The 20376-nt window shown below is 41.6% G+C and overlaps 1 protein-coding gene across 8 annotated transcripts in view; it reads left to right on the top strand.

Annotated features, from left to right (window-relative positions):
• Window positions 1-20376, top strand: part of ZMIZ1 (zinc finger MIZ-type containing 1) — a 363439-nt gene that overhangs the window by 306479 nt on the left and 36584 nt on the right. For all 8 annotated transcript variants that reach the window (XM_067299869.1, XM_067299867.1, XM_067299868.1 and 5 more), the window contains 2 exons: window positions 3007-3151; window positions 18367-18481. In XM_067299869.1, coding sequence (XP_067155970.1) covers window positions 3007-3151; window positions 18367-18481 — 260 coding nt within the window. The remainder of the gene's footprint in view (window positions 1-3006; window positions 3152-18366; window positions 18482-20376) is intronic.

The raw sequence follows: 20376 nt of genomic DNA, 5'->3' as shown, positions 1-20376 counted from the left end.
GCATAAAAAGCAGTAACTAAGTACACTAAAGATGAATAGTGTAATCTGTAAATTCATTTTCAGTTTGTTTCATCTTACTTGAATAGCACAGGAAGTCATGTTCTCCAGAACCCAGCTGTACCAGATGTGTGTGTGGTGGGTATTCATCTTCCCAAACGGGGAGCAAGCCAGTACCAGTGGAGGTAGATGGGGTGAGGAAGAGGGAAGGGTGTTCCAGCATTGCAAGCAAATGAGAGCAAAACCCTTCAGCCCGTTCTTGCTCCAGCTTCGTCAGGGGGACAGAGATGAAGCAGTGTTTCTTAAGTCGGCTGCAAGCTGATCTGTTTTCATTGCATGCACAAACAGCAATGCAGGGAAGGGAGCGATTATTATACATGGTACATGAGTTGAAACGTCCCCGGGGAGGAAAGGTTAAACCTCTCGGTAATGAGTGCTGTGATAGGGATGAGTAAATTTGTTACGTTTTATACCTTCGGTCTCTTAGTTTCTAAAAACATGAGTACGCTGCAGATAACTTGTAGAACGTAACTGTCTACCTTATCGTGAGGGCCTCTTTGTTCTTTGACAGTTTACATTTCACCTTTATAAACATGTGTATTGGACATTAGTAGTAATAATAATAACTCATTAATATCTTTTCTTATCTGCACCTCACCAAAGCCATGTTATCTCTTTGGCATATTCCTTTTCCAGGAGTTGCTCTGCGTCTTTTTGAAGCTGGAATGGCTTTTGTTTGCAGATCCATGTCCTCAGACTCATTAGGTTGTTGCTTTTTATCTTACTTGTCAAGAGCGTATACGTGTGCGTGAGGAACAGCTCCCTCCTCACATCAAAGCCCCATTTAAGATGGACGATTTCCATTTGACACCGTCGTAATTACACTCAGCTGTGGAAGTGCTCAGCATCCACTGTTATTTTGACATGGCTGCGTCTCGCGTTCGGCAGAGCGCGTGGTTCGTTTTGCTCAGAGCTCGAGTGGCCGCAGCGTGCGTGGAGGAGCCCTGCGCGGCGGGGATTTTTGTCTCCCGGCGCCTCGGAAAGGGGGGGCTTTGTCACTGGCGCTTTGGTAATGATGTGCCAGGGATAAAAGGTGAGTATAATGTGATCAAATGCTTGTTGACAGATCCCTTGGCTAATAGAGAAGCAGCTCAGACTGACACTCGTTGCTGCAACATTTCAGAGAGCTCAAGGGGAACGCTTTCTGCAGGCTACATGCGAGGCCAGCAACTTCAGAGTGACCGTATTTAGTTACGTAAAGAAGCGGTGTCCCCTTTTCTTCATAGCACAGCACTAAAATGCTTCCCTAAACACCACTCTTGAGCTTCCATCTGATAAATGCAATAAAAGTGCTACACCTCCTTTGTCCTAAAGTGTAATTAATTCACAAGAATGGTATGGGCTTTGATGTTTTTCTTGTCCTACCATTAAACATCTAAAAAATTCCAGTTGCTTCTTCTAATACTGAAAAAATCGTATTTGTGGGTGTTCTTATTTTTTTCTAAAAATATGACTTTACAATTAGTCCCTTTGGAAATTGTTGTAATAATTATCTGTTAACAGATACCTTTGAGTATCACCTGGAAATAGAAGGTGGTGTACCCAGAAATGACACTTTGCTATTGCTTATGATTATGGTATTAGATTAAAACATAACCGTTAGAAAAACAACCATTGAAAATAAAAGTCCCGATTTTAGAGAATTCTGCACTTGTCTTGTTTAAACCAGCAAGCCTAAAATGACATTTTAGAGCTTTCTTACGTTAAACCAGTCTGGCGGTTTGGTTTTTGAGTGGTCTTCTGGTTCTCACCTTCTAACACAGTCTGTTGATTTGTTTTGGCTTCCTAACACCTCAGGAAAGTGCTTAGTTAGAAAATTAGATACCAAACATTTTACTGTTATGAGGTTTTTGTAAAGCCTACTTTAAAGAAGGAAAAACCCCAAGCACTTCCGCTTGAGAACGCTACTTGGAGCGCAGCGTTTGCGCTTGGCCTGCGCTCTGTTCCGGGGGAAGGCTTCGCCCTTGCCGCAGCCCCCGCGGAGGCGGCCCTGGAACGGGCAGGGCGGTGGCTCAGGTGTTGCCGGCGACTCGGCGGTGGCGTCTTGGCCGGCTGCAGTCGCGGGCGCCAGGTTTCAGCCCTGCTCACCTCCACGGGCTCTGTTCCTTGCAAAGGACGTGGGCTTTGTAACGTGGGCTGGCGTTTTCGAGTGTGGGTGCCTAAGGGAAAGGCCACATTTCCGGAGATAATGAACCCTCTCATGTCTTCAGAGGGAGTTGCAAGCTGTTAGTCTCTCTAGGAAATCTCTGCCTATCGTAGTTCATACGCATGGTTTTTCTGTAAGCACAGAAGCACCCTCATTGACCGGAAGATTAGTCACATAATGGAAATGCACATTTAGGGGTTGTGCTGGTTTAGATATAGATTTAAGTGCTTAACTTTATAAACATACCTTTGTGTGGCCATGTTATCTTGTTTATCTGTGCAAGACTAGTAGCTAATAGTAGTTTTGGAAATGTATTTCAGCACATGGGTTTCTCTTCATGTTTTCTCCAATTAAGCTATTGCACAAAAATAGCTAAACAAAAAGGAAATCTTCTTGTTCTTTGCTCCCCTCTGCAAATGATGTTTTCTGTATGGTTTTGTTATGTTTCTATGAGTGTGAAATGAATTCTTCTGCATCTTTTGTCATTCATAACAGCTATCCCACGACTTGTCCCTCATCCATTCTTCATCTCTTTGCTGCTCAGTCAGACAAGTTCTCTCGTGCCTCCTGGGCTGTGCAGAATGTTTGTAACTTGTGTAAAAACATTATAATGATAGCGTAGGGCAATTACAGACTCAATTTGATAGGATAATAATGTGAGTGGTGGTTCACGGACAGGCTTTTCACTCCTGGGGTTTGTCTGTTCAGTTTGTGACTCTTGTAGTTACAGTAGCTTGCATCCGCACTCGGCTGTACTGGATATTCAGTTGGGCACTTACTGACATTTTGTTCTGTTTGCACAGCGCTGCTCTCATCGTGGTGTGAGGAGCTGGGACGGCTCTTGCTGCTTCGCCACCAGAAAAGCCGGCAGAACGATCCTCCAGGGAAGCTACCCATGCAACCCCCCATGAACTCTATGAGCTCCATGAAACCCACCCTCTCTCATAGGTGAGTCTCACCCCACTCTGTAGGAGTGGAAGCATGTATACATGGGGTACGTGACAGATCTTTTAATTGAAGTGCTTATTACCATTGACAGAGGTAGCTACACCATTTCATGCAGTGAACAGCACTATGGACAACAGGGGATCTAGAATTGCAGCAAGCACTAAATAAGTTTGGTTTCTGTCTTTGCTGTTACCCAGTGCATAGTGAAAAGACACCTCCGTCTTCAAACCTGTGCTCAGGTCTAGCAGACTCAGCTTTCATACTGAAGGTTGTGCCCTAAGGAGAAATTTCTACAACATATCTCTCACCAGACATTTTCCTACTGCTTGAATAAAAGTGGCTTTTCTTGAGGTTGAAAACATTTCACTGATGTTCCATTTTGTAAGTTGCGTTAGAAATGCTGTGCTAGAGCAAAGCAATTGTATATTGGGCATAGCCATAAACAGCCTATACCACCTTCTATCGGGTGAGGGTCACATGTCTTCTCCTCAGAGCCTAGATCGAGGCAGAAGCTGGAGAATAAGTACAGACAAGGTCAATAATATCACAATAATCATAATAATATAAATTGTTTTTAAGCAAAATGTAGGGTACTTTTGTTACTAAAGGATTATAACACCATCGATGAGGCTAAATGTTTGTTTAGATTCCCTGTACCTAGATACTATCATAGTATAATACAACTTGAATGTTCATGTTAGAATGGGGTTTAAGGATTTGACTCATCTTTGTACCAGTGCATTTGGATCTGGGAATTCAGGTCTTGAAAACGCTTTTTCTTCCCTCCCTCTCCCCTATATTTTTGTTCTATTTATGGGAAAATCATGGGACCTCAATGCCTTTTATTATAGTACTTGACAATAAAATCCTTTTCTCATACAACTAATCTCACAGACTTTTCACAGCACCTGGATTGCTTATTTTTTCAGTTGCTTATGAAATGATTGGGTATAAACATGCTTATAAAAATGAGAAAATCTTCTGCTCTAAAATAACTTATTTTTACACTTGGGAGAAGCTTTGCAGAAGCCAAGGTGGAATTAGTGGTCAATCTGCTTAGAAACATGTGGTGCAGTGTATACACACCCTTAGGTATATTTTCTGTAGTTTTTAGGTACTTGCTTCTCATCTGACCTTTTAGCATCTGTTCCCCTACTGTTTATAGAGTAAGGATGAAAGCACTGTCCTATCTCACAGAGGCCATGTATTATATTATTAGTTAAGATAGACACATTTCTTCTTCCTTCATGGCAGTTCTCCGCTGAAACACTGTCACATGACAAAGTATAAATTCTCCCTCTTGCTAAACCCTCTACCAGCATATCTGGCAATGCCAGGTTATCCAGTTTTCTACCTAATAGTAGAACATCCTCTCTAGTATCAGGCAATCCCTATGAGTTTCTCTTGAGTATTGACCTTGAAATGCTTTACTGAAGAAGATGCTGGGAGTCAGCTCTAAGTTAGTGCTGCTACCTATGAGATACCCCTCTAGCAACATTACTTCTGTGGCATAACCCCTTATCTACAATAGCTGCAGCAACATCTTGGGGATTTGGAATACCTGCTAGCTATGGAGCTGCTTCCTTGTGAGCTGCTGCCTCATCTGTAATTTGGGCTGTACCCTGACTGCTTCAAATGATCTCAGGTGGTACATTACGATGAGACATCTTGTGGCGCTCCGACTTTTTTCCAGATGGAATTGTCTGTTTTCATGGAAGTTTTATAATGGTCCTGTAAGACAGCAGTGAAGTGTGGGGTGGGGAAGAACTGAGTTTTCTGTTTGTTTGAATAAAGCAGAAGATGAAAAGCTATTAAGTATAATCCCAGTTATAAAGTTGTTGATGAGACAACATTTGTATCTGTATTAGATTATGTTTAGGTCAAAAGCTTAGTGTTAAAAGTTCACAGCATCTCAAAGCTTACATTCACAAGGCTTTTGTGTGAATCCAAACCAGAAAAATATATGTTGTGTATTTCCTACGAGAAATTAAGGTAGCCAGCTGCTTTGTAAGGTTCATAAAAACATTAGATGTGAGGTTAGAACAGAGCATATACAGTTGCCTTATATAGATTAACAAAGGGAATATAGGATATATGTCAACTGCTGAATATTACTGGATGAGAAAAAGGCTTCCCCTGTAGTCAGACTGTCTTGAAGTACTTAAAACAGGGATTCTTCTGCTGTTGTTTTTACTAGCAATGAAATTACTAATAACTCTAGTCATGGACTAGAATCCCATTATATTGCCACTACAGAAACACAACTGTGTTGTCTCAAAGTTGAAATTTGCCTCCATTAGTTATAATAAATTCTGACTCAAGAATGTATTACAATAATCTGAATTTAAGGATTCATATTTAAAACACTATAGACACATACATTATAAGGAATTCAGGGGTTTTTTTATTTTGAAAAAGTGAATTGAGTTGTGGGAGAAAACTGAAGTAGACAGATCAACAAGGGCTTTGACAGTGACAGTATTGGTCAAACATACTTACAGAGAGCAGAATACATGGCATACAGAGATTTGCATACACGCAAAAAATGCTTACAGGATTAGAAACTGTCTTGTGCTAATTTATTTTTTAATTCAGTGTTTTCCATTAACAATAGAGTGATCAAATGTTAAATCACTATGCGGGTTGCATATATAACACAGAATTCAGTGAAATACCCGTGAAGGAAAGGAAAAGATACCGTTCCCTGTGTCCTAGTGCCGGATGGGTAGTTAGGCTGCAAACCCCTTGGGATAGGCGCCATGCTTTGCGTGTGCCTGCTGTGCTTTATGAACACAGTGAGCACTGGAGTCTCAAAGAGCGACTCAGTTCTTCTCTCTGCTAAAGTCTGTGCAGTGCAATAATAGTTAGCTCAAAACTGAATGTGAGATTCTTTCAGTTCTTAGACTCTTTTTACTGATTCATGTGGGTAAACTTTATTCCTCTGCTGAGGACCAGTATGAGACCTATCCACCTCCTAAATCCTGTATAACTTCTAATTTAAGTCCTACTTAAAGGATTTACGGGGGACTTCAGGAGAGCCTGTAGTCTTTGGGCTGGCCTTCTGCATGGGGTGGAAGTTCGTGCTTTCAGACTCGCAGGGAGTAGTGTAACTTCTTTGTATTACATGTTTCAAATCTGTCATAATGTCTGTAAGAACAGATACTACTCAAGGTGGTTAACTTAATATTTATAAGGTACTTTAAGATCTCTGGCAAGTGATGTTACGTAAGTACAAATTATTGTCATTTTAATGCCTTCTTTTACTTTGATCAAGTCCCCACTTAACACTTTATTGCATTACGTGGTGGACTTTGTTACACGTGGATCAAATTGAATCTTGATTTGAAGGGGCACAGTTCCTGTCAAGGTCAGTGGGAATTGCACCCTAATTCAGTGTAAGATGGATCAGACCCATCCAAGTGCTAGGGGGCTTTTCATCACTTGCGCAGCTTGTAATAATGCTTACTTTGTCAATGTACACACCTGAAAATACACAGCCATTCGCTGTAGTCTGCTCTGTTTTCATGAGTATTCTTTGGGTTCATATTATCTTCTCTCTCATTACAAATTTTGGTCTTCCATATTAATTAATTAATTGGCAGCTGTCTTGCAGCTAGTGACTGAATAATACTAATTTCTGCATAGGGCAGTCAAGATTGATTAAAGTACAAAGATAGTTATTTTTAATACAAATTACTTTGTGTCAGAGATTTTGATAAAATTAAAGAGTAGATCAAATTAAATAGTAATTCAATATTATAGTAGGTGCTTTATTTGTTATTATTATTGTTTTATGTTCAGGTAATTGCTATAAATACCATTTATTGGTTAGACTTGCTTTACAAGGGTGCCTGTTGTTAGTGTTTGTCTTGTCCCTTTCTTCTCCAATTTAAACCTAACTAACAGCTGAGCGTACAGTACTGGTAGGGGCTCTTGGAAGAGAATTACAGCTCTGCATCTGAATTTTTACTGGATGGTTCGGATCCTCTCCTGTGCATGGTCTGTTACGAATCAGAAGTCATCCAGCTCTAACAGACGGGTAGAAACTTTTTCAAAGTTTCTGCAAAGGTTGCTGCCTTTTCAGTTTTGCCATCATAGGCAGTTTTGGCTGACAGTGATAGTCACTTTTAAAATGTCTGGATTAGGGAAATGGTTAAAGTGAAAGGTCAGGTGCAGTGTGCAGTCTCTTATGAAAACAAGGCTGTTGTGCACGTCCTACACCTCAGTTTGCAGCTGGGGATCCCGTCATTACTGCATGTAGTGTACAGGAACAATCTTTGCAAAAGAATTCAGTACCATTAAGGGGAAAAATAAGATTATTTCTAAGTCTTTTCATCTTTTTGTTTGTGAAATTATGAAATAAATGTAAGTAGGGACTGAGCAGATAGTAAATCCTAATATAAGAGAATACACCCAGTAAAGCAACCTGTGTTACTCCTGATTTTGCAAGAGCAGTCTCTTTTTCCTGCTGTCTTTCAAACCAAGGAGAAGTGTTAAAATCCACCATCAGGAAAAAACAAGGGAAAAGTTCAGAATCCCAAAAGTTTCTGCAAAAATAACATTACATAAAGGAAAACCAACACAAAACTTGTTCAGAACAGTGTTAAGTAAGGCCAGCTCCATAGACTATAAGCACTGTAAAAACAAAATTGTAGTGGCTTGAGAATACTTTCCCCAGACTCATTGTCCATCTCGCCCTCTGAGACCACTGTTAATGTTAGATTCAGCACACACTGTTATTGTGCGGAGGAACTGGAAGAAAACCTTGAAAGAACATGGGAGCTAAAAGCTCCAAGATTGGTACTCTCTAGCTGAAAGCTGACTGTGTGTAACCACTGGCTGTTAATAATTAAACTTGTATCACTTTTATGTGAAAAGTTTGCATTTCATTTCAGGTGAGATAATTTTGTGGTAAGTTCTTGTGGCAAAAGGAGAGACTGAGAGACATAAACTCTGAAAACAATAATGGGCAGCTTAAATTCTCTTCAAATATATATTCGTCATATGCTGTGCAAGAGGTTTAGGACAAGGATGATCTTTCTCATTTATTGTGTGTGCAGCACCTTGCACGTGTCAAAACAGGGCTTCTGTATTGATTAGAGAGTCAGAGTAGTGCTACTGCAAGAGGTGTAGTATACTGCTAATGTACTTTCTGTGTTGTTATCTGATAAGTACATGTAAGTGTTATATATGCTTAAGAGGTTTTTTTCTCTAAGCTTTGTGTATATTAGATAAAAAGTTTGGGGTTTGTCTTGTGAAATTTTGTTTTTATTAAAAAGTGTCAGCTGATATTTTAAAAATCCTGATAAAGACTAGGCAAATATTATTTAAAGTACGTTTGCTGACTGAGGCAAAATCTGACCTTCTCAGGCTTTGCCCTGTCTATACCAGTTTTTAAAATATTGTAACTAGCATTTTTGGAAAAGCAATTTTCATCCTAGTGTTTGGGGCATATGAAACAGCCGATTTCTAAAAATGTCTGATTGATTGTAATTTACTGTTTAGCAATTATCACAGTAGTATAACACTCTTTACATGGGGGCTGCTTTCAAAAGCAGATGGTGTGTGCTGAGCCCAGGTGATCTTGCTCTTCCGGTGTGTTGGGAAGGTTCCCTCTGTCACTGGTTCTCAGGGAAACCAACACATCTGTGATGGCACTGGAGTTAAAAATCATTCAGCTGTGGCAACATCCCTAGTTTTTACCAGTTTTGACTGTCAGCGTGATAACCGTGTGGTGACACTGAAAGCTACACTTCGCCTAGCTATTTGATGCAAAACTCATTAAAATCATTGGGAGGCTTTTAAGTGAATTGAGTACCTTTGGCTCGGGAACATCAGACTCAAGTCAACAGCGCTCTTCAACCGCTACAGCGTTAGGTCCAAGTGTTAGGTTCAGCTTCCCTTTCCAAAGGCATAAGGGCTAGGGAGGGACGGCTGGCGGCTCGCAGCACGCCGTGGGTGCGAGGGGCCGTGCGCGGGGTGCCGTGCGCGGGAGTCCGCGTCACCGGCGCTGCGCTCCGGCCCGGCGGGCAGGCAGTGACATGGGCTCCAAGCAGGGAGGCAGCTGCACAGGCTGCCTGCGCCTTCAAATTTCAGAGGAGCGGAAAAAATAAATCTCCGGCATAAATGGTGTCAAATGCGTTTGGTTTTGGGATTTTTGTTCTTTTTGGATAATTTGGCAACAGTAACACAGATGTGTTTTGTTGCATTTTGGGTTTGTTTGTTTGTTTTGCCTAGAACCTGATGTTTTTCTTGATGCCTTTTCTTTGCAAATATCTTTAATTCATTTAGATGAAAATAGGACAGCATTTCTCTGTAAGAAGGTAATGATAAAAGGGGTAGATTCCTGATATACGACTTTGTCATTGTTTTATTCCCGCTGTTCCCATACTTGGGTTGTCAAGCCTCTTTCCGTATCGCAGCGGGAAGGGGAGGAAGCGGTCGTTACCAGCGGCAGCGGCGGAGAGCTTTCCTAGCGCTTTTCCCAGCGCGGGGGGAAGCGCTCGCCGCCGGCACCAGGCAGAGCAGCAAAGCGGCGGGATGCGGCGGGATGCGGCCGGCTGCGGGGCGCGGCGCCGGCTGCGGGGCCGGGAGGCGCCGGCCGGTCCCCGCCGCTGCCCCGCTGCCCGCCCGCTGCCCGCCCCCGCCCCGCGGCGGCTTGGCGGCGCCCCGCCGCGCTGCTCCGCGCCGCGCCGCGCTGCTCCGCGCTGCTCCGCGCCGCCGGCCGCCGGGGGGTGTTCTCGCCGGGCTCCCCCGCCCCCTGCCAGAGCGCCGCTTTTTTTTTTCCCTTCCCTCCCTGTTCCCTGGGAGCGTAAATCAGCCTCATCTAAAATCCGGGAAGTGCGAGTCCGTCAAATCTGCCTCCTCGCTGCCTGCTGCGCCTCCCGCGAGCGCGACTGCGGCGCTGCCCGTGCCCCGGCTCCGGCTCCGGCTCCCGCTCCCGCTCCGGCTCCGCGCGGCGCTGCCGGGCGCCCCCGCGGCGGCGCGCAGCGGCTCCTTCCCTTCCCTTCCCTTCCCTTCCCTTCCCTTCCCTTCCCTTCCCTTCCCTTCCCTTCCCCGCCGGTGTAGCAGCCGCTGACCTCCGGGCACTATGAATAAACAGCAAAGCGGGGAACAAAAGGAGTCTTCTGGCTGCCATTATCTCACATTAACATAGCAGACGCGCTGCGGTGTGAACAATGCGAGTCTCATTCGCCGATAATCAGCGAGTACCCGGGCTTTTGGATTACCAAGGCAACAGGCAATGGTAGAATACTGGGTGGGTGTGTTTTTTATTGTAAAGCAGCAGTCGGATATGGAATCCCAGGTATATTGATAAACCAGAGCAAAATGAATGCCTTGTAGCAGGGGGGAACTGAGGACTTGGGTTGCGTTCCGACACACGTGCGCTAAATCAGACATGGATGAAGCGGCTCTGTGCTGCGAGAGGCAATAAAGATTAAACTGCATTTGTCAAGCTGAAAACGATCATACGATAATTTCAGCATTTTGAAAAAGGTAACAGGTGGCATGTTAATAGTAGGGCCGTTACCGGTGGATATTTGTAACTGTAAGCTGGGCTGTAGTAATGCATTGCATGGTCTACTTGTGTGACAATAGAACTGGGTGTGATGCTTTAATCTTTTTTTCTTTGATCAGAGGAATGCTGTAGTCCCATAATGTCATATGATGATAACCCCTTCAGCTTCTTCTGAGGCAGGAGTGGGTTTCAGTAACAGTTTTGTTTCTTACCTGCATAGCTGTGATCATTTGTTCCACATGGACAGAAATAAGTTGCATTATCTCTGTGTCTTTGCATGCGCACACACACATGTGTGGACATATGTGAAAGCTATAACATTACAGGACTGTGTGTGTATGGAGGGGGCATGGGTGCTTGCAGGTTCAGAACCGTCTGTATTAATTTAATTACTTGGCCTGATGCGTCTTGTGATATCAGGGGTTGGATTCTGACACCCGAAGTCTTGCTGAGTAGCATCACACTTGGCAGGCACGTCTCTGAAACTACTCAGACGGCTCGTGGAGTGTAAGGCGCCAGGAAGCAGTAGTGAGTGTGTCACAGTCTGACCTATAGCAAGCAAATGTGAAATGAAAGGCAATGTTCCCACCTTGTGCAGTACATAAGTCATACAGGCCTCACAGGCCTTGTCAGAGCTGTAAAGAAAAAGTTAAAGGCTTTCAGCTTCCAGAGGTACTTGATATTGCCTGCTGAACTGCAGGTTAGTTTTGCAGCGCCAGTTTCCACGCAAGTGGCTATGTTGTGTGTGTGTACAGTTACGTCAATGATTCTTGTAAATGTGCCTGTTGGTGTTTACAGAGACTCGAGGCCACAGTGATAGCCACCTGCTACCTGCTGGTGCCATCTGAACTGCAAACCTGATAAAGTGCATGCATGCTTCTGTCACCTTTTGACTGCTTCCTTCACCTAGGACAGTTTCAGAATATTTTCATTTTTCAGACAGCTTGCCCCAAAACAGTCTTCCTTCTTTTTACAATGAACTAAGAAATTCCTAACCACTTGCAGCCTTCCCCTTCAGTTTGTGTTGCTCGTAGCCTGGTGCAGGAAACGTTCAGTACTGAAACGAGGCCGGAGGTAACTCTCTCTTAGCAGGGAAGGGCTAGGTACAAATGCTCTGTGCTTTTGGAGCTGGGAGAATTAAAGCTTTGCAAAGTGTTAGAGACCATATTCCTCTAGTTGGAAAGACTGGGGGGAAATATCTGACTTGAGAGATTTTGTGGGATAATTTTGGGGCTGTGTATTTTCTCTATAAGACGTGAATGTTTGGAGTCATGGCATTAAGGAGTGGATGGAAATAAAAAAATATTTTGCAAAACACTTCAAAAATAACTTTTTTTAACATTCACAGCACATAAATACACTCAGTGATTTGGATGGGACCCTCTCTAATGTATTTGTTTAGTGAATTACACAATGGAGCCTCAATCTATGCCCATGGCCTTTGAACTTGTACAAATAATACTAAATATAGGCATGTGTTTGAGGAAGAGATGCATCACTTAGGGCTTCATCAGTCAAAAGTAAATTATTGCAGCTTATCCAAAGCCACTATTAGCATTCACACGTACACTACCCTCACTTTTTCCCCCCTCATCTTTAATACAAGCACCGTAGGGTACCTGTACACAAAGTTGGCTTTTAGTTTCCTTTATGGTAGTGGGTGATGTGCAGAGATAGTTATTGTTTGTTGTCTTTATGATATCTCTTAATATTTCCTTGCTGACTGTAAGTGGTGTTCATGTCCTTCTCCACTGGTGTTTCCTTGCTCTGCCATATTCCTCTGTGCACAGGGAATGAATTGTGTAAGGGTGGTTTCTATAGTCTGTGTAACTACACAGCACAGAAAGTGATAACTTGGTTAAATTTTGTGTGATAAGAAATTTTTTGATAGTAAAACTTTTTAATATCTGTGAACTAAACTAAAAACTAGTTTAAAATATTCTAACTTAAACTAGTTTCAAGTGTTTAAATTAAAACCCTTTGGTCAAACACTCTGGGCATATGGAGATGGTGTATTGGTTTTGTTCCCCTGAGAAAATTCTCAATGAAAAATGAGAAGTCAGTTGCTTCCTTCTAAAGGTCTGGGGTTTTGTTAAAAATAAAACAAAATCAGGTATCTGAAATGTTTTTGATTGCCAGTAAGCAGAAACAAAATTTTAGTTTTCCGCTGTTACATTATTTTTTCAAAGTAGTAGTCAAGGCTAAGTGTATTTTCAGGGGAAATTTGACCATAAATAAATAAAATTTAAAAAATACATTTGAGTGGTTATTTAGGAGTAGATTGTAAGAGACTGCTAGCTTATTAAAATTGAAGAAAAAAAAAAGAGCTGAAGTCCTTCCTGGAACATTTTAGCATTGCAGGAAACTGCTAATAGTGTTCTATCCATTCTTGTGATTTTGTTTTTAAAGAAGCTGTTAGGTTTTGTTTATACTGATAAGAGAAGTATAGAAATGTGGTGATGTTGATGCCTATTCCATAACATGAACACACTGAAAAAGCGGTTTGAATTCAATGTATGCACTGCACCATGCAAAACAGTCTTTTCTTAAATAAGCATTTGCTTAAAATAAGTTTGTAGTGGTGCCCTAATCAAGAAGGATTGCTAACTGAACCCATATTATTAATTAAAGCGACGTGAGTGGTATTCACTGAAGAAACCCAAGTAAAACAGAAGTAAGCCTGAACGAAAGCAAGTAAAACTGTGCAACTCTGTGAGACAATATAGGATATGAAACGCCTGCCCTGATGCTGGAGTTAGGACGGGCTCTATTTCGTGTGCTGATTAGGGTGTTGGGGGGGGCGTTCGCCGAGGGTGGATGGGATCTTTGGGGGAAAAGAAGGGAGGGGTAGGAGGAGCAAGGAGTCTTGTTTGGTAGTTTGTTGTTTTGTAGTTTGTATTAAAGTAGTGTCACCTAGAGGCTCCAGCCAAGAATACAGCCGCGGGGTGCTAGGCACTGCAAACGCCGGGCTCGGAGGGGCCGAGCGGCACGGAGGGGTGCGCCACGCGCCCCAGCACAAGCAACAGGTCGGCAGCCCCAGCTGTGGTCTCTGGTTGGGCGTAGTGGTTTTGCACTACGCATGGCTCTGAAGGCGCGTTAGGCCTGGTTTGAGCGCGGAGAGTTCGCTCCCTGTCGCCAGGTGCGTGCTCCTCTCCAGATGTCCACAGCTGCGGGAGGAATGACAGTCAGTGTCATCCAGGTCACTGCCTGCTCCTGCCGCTGTCCCCTGACGTGGCTGTGGTGTACTTGGTAGATTTAAGGGACTCTGTATGTGTGCCAACTACCATTTTAAGCCATTGCACCATGGTGGGGTGAAATGACTGCACTTGAGAAACATTAAAGATCCCTCCAAAACTTGTGGAGTTGGCTTGAGCGTAAAGGACAGAAAGTAGTCACTGAGGGCCCAGCTGTGTGAAGCTTGATGCCAGTGTTTGGAATGAGCAGGCTGGTTGAGAAAGCCAATATCCGATGCTTTCCTGTAGCAGTCAATAGATTTTCTGTGTTAAACCAGAGAGAGCTGCTTTATAAATGTGATGTTTTAGTCATCTGCCCTTCTCAACAAGCGATGTGGAAAATTATCAGGCAAGGTATTACTTCAGTTTTTGCCCTCCTCCACAACATGTAAATTATCAATGCTGTAAGGGTGCATACCTCATGAAATGACCTGAATCTCTTCTTCCTCGGTCACTGAAGATACGTGAACACAGTACCAGATGCACATACAATAGCATTAATGACAACTGTAGTTTCAGTTATGTAAGCATATTTAAAATAAGGCATTTTCAAATAATGCTGCAAATCATGTATGAATTACAACAATTCTCTAGTTTTACTATACTATATGGAGCACACTTTTTATTAAGCAGCTTTTAATAGAATTAGCTAATGACGTGTCTGACATGAAATCTGTAACTATCCCAAAGAGGCTGGACATCTGGTTGGTTCTGTTTTTCTAATAGTGGGATTTAGAGAAGCTGTTTAGGCCTAAAAACTAACTTACTTCTCTGACAGTAGTCTTGCATGACCAGTGGTTTTAGTGCATTTGCCAGCAGCTAAGAAATCCTTCCTTCTTATTCCTTGATTGCGGTTTCACTACATCATAGTTTGAGAAGTAATTTCCCTTCATCTCCTCCTCTTTGCTCTATGGCTTCCCCTGCTATTTGGCCTTTAATGCTGACCAGTAGTAGGTATAGGTTCATTAACACTATTATAAATATAGTCAATACTCTTTTAGTGGACTCCAGCTGAGCCCAAACTGACTCACTGCCCTCCAGGGTGTAATCAGAGACTTAATTACCCTTGTAGTGCTCAACGGGAACAGTGTTGTGGGCAGCATTTCTCTTTGGCTGGAAAGGTGGAGGATCCTTTCTCTCCTGGCTGCCATTTTCAAGTTTAAAGAAAGGGATTTCAGAATAATTTGCAACTGTGCAATAACAGAGGAGAAAACAATTCTTTTGCAAATGACAATTGGATCGGTCACATTTCAATACAGTACTTGCATGGATTTTCCTTGGATGCTGAAAGTATTCCTTTTGGTTGTCTAAGGAGAGAAATGTAGGTTGAAAGAGCGAAGAAGAGGAGGGGCAAGTAATCCTGTAGTTAAGTGGCATGTGTTTCAGCATATCCTGTTGCTTAAAACCAGAGCAGCCTTCTGAACGGCAGCTTCTCCCCACGTTGGTATGGCGAAAGTCACAGTCCGGCCTGCGTGCAGTAGGTGAGGGGCCAGAGTACCATGTCATTTGGCAAACCAACTGAATTCCACATTTTTCTCATTGTGGTAACTACTGTGAAACTTGTGAGGAAGGAGATCTAGCTCAGTAGGGGTAATATTAGGGTGTATAGCGGATGTTCTGCAAGACACACCTGTCGCTATTTCAGTGTCACCATAATTTCTGGTGCTAATGTCTTTGATTTAAAGCTAAATGCTATGTTGGATAATGTAACAGTTGTGTGATTCAATGCTTGGTCTTCTTTTCTGGCTTTCATGTGTTATGCTGGGTTTTCTATTCTGGAGACTTCTGTCATATGTCAACAATATGGTTTCTAGAGAGGTCTCCCATTTTAACAGTTCTGTAGCAGAGTAAAAATTGAGTGATTTACTCTTCATTATAATTAGATGAAGTGATCATATAATCTTTGAGAGCCCAGTGCAGCTTTCCACTAAACAATGCTGTGACTTTCTAGTTGGAAAGTATGGATGAATAATATATGAATTCTCTTCTGTGTACTCTAGAGGAGAGGAGTGGGTAAGAGAGCCTGCTTTGGGGCAAAGAAAGAGAAGAAATAGATACGACTTTTTAATATTAGGCTAAGGCATCACTAGCTCAAAGTCTGATAATGCATACATACCATACAGGGTGTGTGCGTTAGAAGGATTTTCAGTGACTTAGTGGTTTGATCCCTGTCTGTCATTACCCTTCTTATTTACTGGAAGACTTGTGAAATATTTGCTTTGCCCCCCAGGTGCTATTACCTGTCCATAGGAAATCAGTGGGGAATATAAAGCGATGGCTGCAGTGAGATCTTTAACTGTTTATGTCATGGCAAGAGCTTCCTTGTAGTCATCCAAGTCTATAAACACTCAAACATGCCATAAATATCTTTTAAAAAAAACAAAACCCACAGAACAGACATCATCAGAAAAAGTCAGAGAAGGAAGTAAAGTAGGAGGCATCATTCAGAGCAGGAAAAAAAGAAGGCTTCATAGTAGTCACAAATTCTGGGTTAGTCATCAGTTATCTCCACAGTGATGAAGGGGACTTGCTTAAACATTGCATCACTTGCAAATATTAGGCACTGAAGCCATTGTCTGAGACTTTAAATGAGATCAGGAAGATTGTTAGCCTTCTAAGAGAAAAGATTTTAAAGACAAATGGACTAAGAGGACTTACTGATGGCAAGGTGTAAAATATACCCTTATTCACCCTTGGTTTAATTTAGATGCTGTCAAAGTAAACATTACATGTCAAGCATCTTATGTAGAATTACTGTCTTCCATTAATTTTCCCTAATTATTTGTTAAGGGAAATTATTCTTTTCCCTAATATAATTCATTTTAATTTTTTTATGATTTCATTATTATATAATTCAGTTTGGGTATTTTGAAACAAATTGGTCAGTTTAAATTCATAGTTACACTCTAATACAATGCTATTATGCTGACACAGCATTAAGGAATTTGTCTGAAATTTGCTAGTTGTTTGTAAAATGTATTCATTATTTCGTTTTAACATATGCATTGCTATTGCTATTATTAGGTTATCAGTCACTTGGGACATAGGCAGATTTTTAGCACCTGTACGCACAGTTCTTTGTGCAATGCCATTCCTGTTCTTAAATGATCTACACTAGGTTTTGTAAACAGGCTGAAGAGCAAAAACCTGTATAGTCCTTGATTTTGGTGCCCCGCATGAAGGGAAGGAGGAGCGGGCCAAGCGCAGAGTGCTGGCCTGGGACATGGCGGAGTCGGCTCCCTGGTCTGCCACAGAGCTCTTTTTAAGACACTGGCAGGTTGGTTGTCTCTCCCTGTGCCATGTGAGTTAAGTACACAGCGCTTCACAGTGCAGATTTTGAAGTGCTCAGGTGCGGTGCTCATAGAGCCTACGTGGATTTTGGGGGCAAGGTAGCCGCCTATCGAATGTCAGTGAGAGCTGGTAATTCAACCAAAAATGGGATTCTTGACATAAAGTACTGGGCAACGTCTTCTGAAAATTAAAGTGTGATGCGTGTATATTTTAAATGATTTATATAGAGATGAGGAAAATTTATATGTTTGTATGTGTACATATATACAAATAGAAGTCAAATTTACAAATTAATAATAGGAGAACCAGCAAATTTCAGTGGAATGTATTTTACAGTTAGGGGACTAACAGTTACTTTCACTGGATTTAACATATATCATTAATTCTATTAGACATATGTATTGTTTTAATTTGAAATACATAGCCTGTGCTCATTTTGCAATCACCAAAGCTTTCATATGAAAAGATCTCTAAGACATGTTTGTTTGTATCTGTGGACAAAGCTTATGGAAAAACCCAGTCCTCTCATCCACGTATTTATCTGAAAGATGTGTTGTATATCTGCAGTTGATTTTCTAGAATGCTGATTAGCTAATACTGTTTTTGGCATGCAGCTTATCCATCGTGTGGTAGAACGCCATCTGAATTTCAATTTAGTTTTCAAAATGATGTTGAACTGCTACTCCTTTAAGGCTCTTGTGGCCATTTGGGGACCCAGTGCAGACAGCTGAGCTGCAGTCTGGTCTCAAAATCTAATTGAATTGATATGAGGCAGCTGAAGCAGTGATTGTTGAAGAGCTTGAGACGGATTGCAAAAAAACAAGTGCTTCTGAGCAACTTGCATAGTGTCCTTGTTTGAAACTCTACCTATGAGTTTATTTTTACTTTGATTGGTAGCAGACCTCTATGGTAAAATTCCTATATGTGAATATATTTTCTCCATCCTCAAGTCAAGGAACTCATTAATTCTGTGTTGTTTTGATATGGTCACATTGCTATTAACAACAACAAAAAAAAAAAGCAACAGCATGCCGTTAAGAGTGTTAAGCTAATAATGAAAAAAGTAGCAGGGAGTTAAAGTAATGCCAAGTATTAATCCCCTTTTGCCCACCAGCAACTTCCCACTATTTAAACTTCTGAAACCTCACTCTCTCATACCTTTGTTTTTACAGTGATGGGTCTTTCCCTTATGATTCTGTTCCTTGGCAGCAAAATACCAACCAGCCACCAGGTTCTTTATCAGTGGTCACCACAGTATGGGGTGTGACTAATACCTCGCAAAGCCAGGTAAGCTTCGGTTTATGCTCCCTCCCCCCAGGTATGCATTTTGAGTCATGTTTGCAAAATTAGAAGTTTTTTGGAAAATACCTGTAGGCTCAGGAACAACGGCTGTGTTCTGTTTGTCAGGCGTGCTGCATTTTTTGCCAGCTGCGTTTGCTTTGATGGTCTCAGAAAGGAGGTGTGCGAGAGCTTGAGTCAGTAACTCGCTTAGCTGCGTGGAAACGTCAGGTTTAGCACATATTTTGTGCTGTATGATTTTAACACTAAAAGCATGGTTTAGGGTAATCCCGAACCTCTTGGGAATTTCAGGTTGAATTTGAAGAGTTGTTTCAATAAAAATAAATTTTCTAGCTAGATTCACAACATTGCAGTTATTGTCAGTTTTACCCAGGGTTGTGTCATGCTAGTAGTGGGCTTTCAAATCCTCTGCCAACTCTGCCTCAACGCTGCAACTCTAACTACCAGCTGTAGGGTTGTGCCATCCTCAGACTCTCCCATTAATACTGCCTTACTTTGCAAAAACTATTTCAGTATGCATTGGAGCAAAAGCATGATCTCCTGGCTTCCAGATGAGAGCCATATTAATTGGATTTTCATTCTGTTCTCTCTGTCCTTACCTCTCTTTTTCTTCTCCAATGCATATTGGATTATGCTATATAAAGAGAAGCAGCTTTAACAGAAGAGACTTGTGCCAATTATCTGTGATAGTGTGCTCTCCAAGGGATGTGGCACAAATCATACTCTCAGACAGTGTATCCTTTTCTTATACCATGGATGAAGTGCTCTAAACACATCACCATGTATTATGTGTGCAAATGGTACATAAATATAACCTGACTTTCCCACCTTTTTTCAAATTAAACATCATTAGATTCCATATGAGATTTTTCTGTTTTTTTCTCCCTTTTGGTTAGGAAGAAATTACTTTGGTTAGGAAAAAATAATAATTTCATTGTGGATTGAGCCATTAAAAAAAATAAAAGACATTATTTTGGGGCCAAGTCACATAGATACCCTCATAACAGTTACATAAGCACTGGTTGTAGCAAAAACTTTGTTCAAAAAGTAAAGATAGGTAACAGTTACCAGATCTATAATATTGTCTGTTATTGTTGATTTCTTTTTGACATCTTAAAAGAAAAGGTACCCCATCCAGGAGAGAAGCAACTGAGTAAATATTAACATGTAGAACTGGAGTAGCACTGGGCAGAAAATGGAGTTAGAGTTTTCTGTGGAAGCCTTTCACACTTAAAAAATAATAAAAAATATTTGACTCAATGTTTTGTACTATCTTGAGACACTGTTGTGTTATTTAAACTCTTCATGATACTTCAGAGGAATGTGCAATATGAGAAAAAAGTGCTTTGGTGAAAAGAAGAAAATGCTTTCTTCTGAGTCACTGCACAGAAGGGGTGAGGCTCTGAAACATGAAGCTTGGTTATAGCTGTTCTGAGTATATTGAGATAAATGGCGCGGTTTCCTGTAAGTCTTCCTGCTCCTGGAGGGAAAGGAATGAAGAGCTGGACTCACGGATTCCAGTTCACAAATTCCAAAAGCAGACGAACTCAATGCCGAGGTGTGGCTTGGCCTTTTGCAAAAATTGTGACCACTAAATTTCTTCCCAAATTGAGAGAGATTTCCATGCAGGTAATCCATGAACCGTCATGCTTATTTCTCAATGGGAACCACAGCATTTTTGGTTCAATTAAAAAAATGCTTCCAACAAGCAAACCCAGTGCTTTTATAAACAGAACAGTGTTTTGTTCCCTAAGAAGTACTAAAACTAACAGACAGACTTCTGTGCGCTTTAGAGAGATTTAGATTCAAGAATGGATTAAGTTGTTGAAATACTTTCTTACACAGTTTTTGCATCTGTAATATCCTTTACAGTATGCCTGTAG

Source organism: Apteryx mantelli, chromosome 7 (assembly GCF_036417845.1).
Source record: "Apteryx mantelli isolate bAptMan1 chromosome 7, bAptMan1.hap1, whole genome shotgun sequence".
Taxonomy (NCBI): Eukaryota; Metazoa; Chordata; class Aves; order Apterygiformes; family Apterygidae; genus Apteryx; species Apteryx mantelli.
This window is presented reverse-complemented; position numbering and strand designations above follow the sequence as displayed.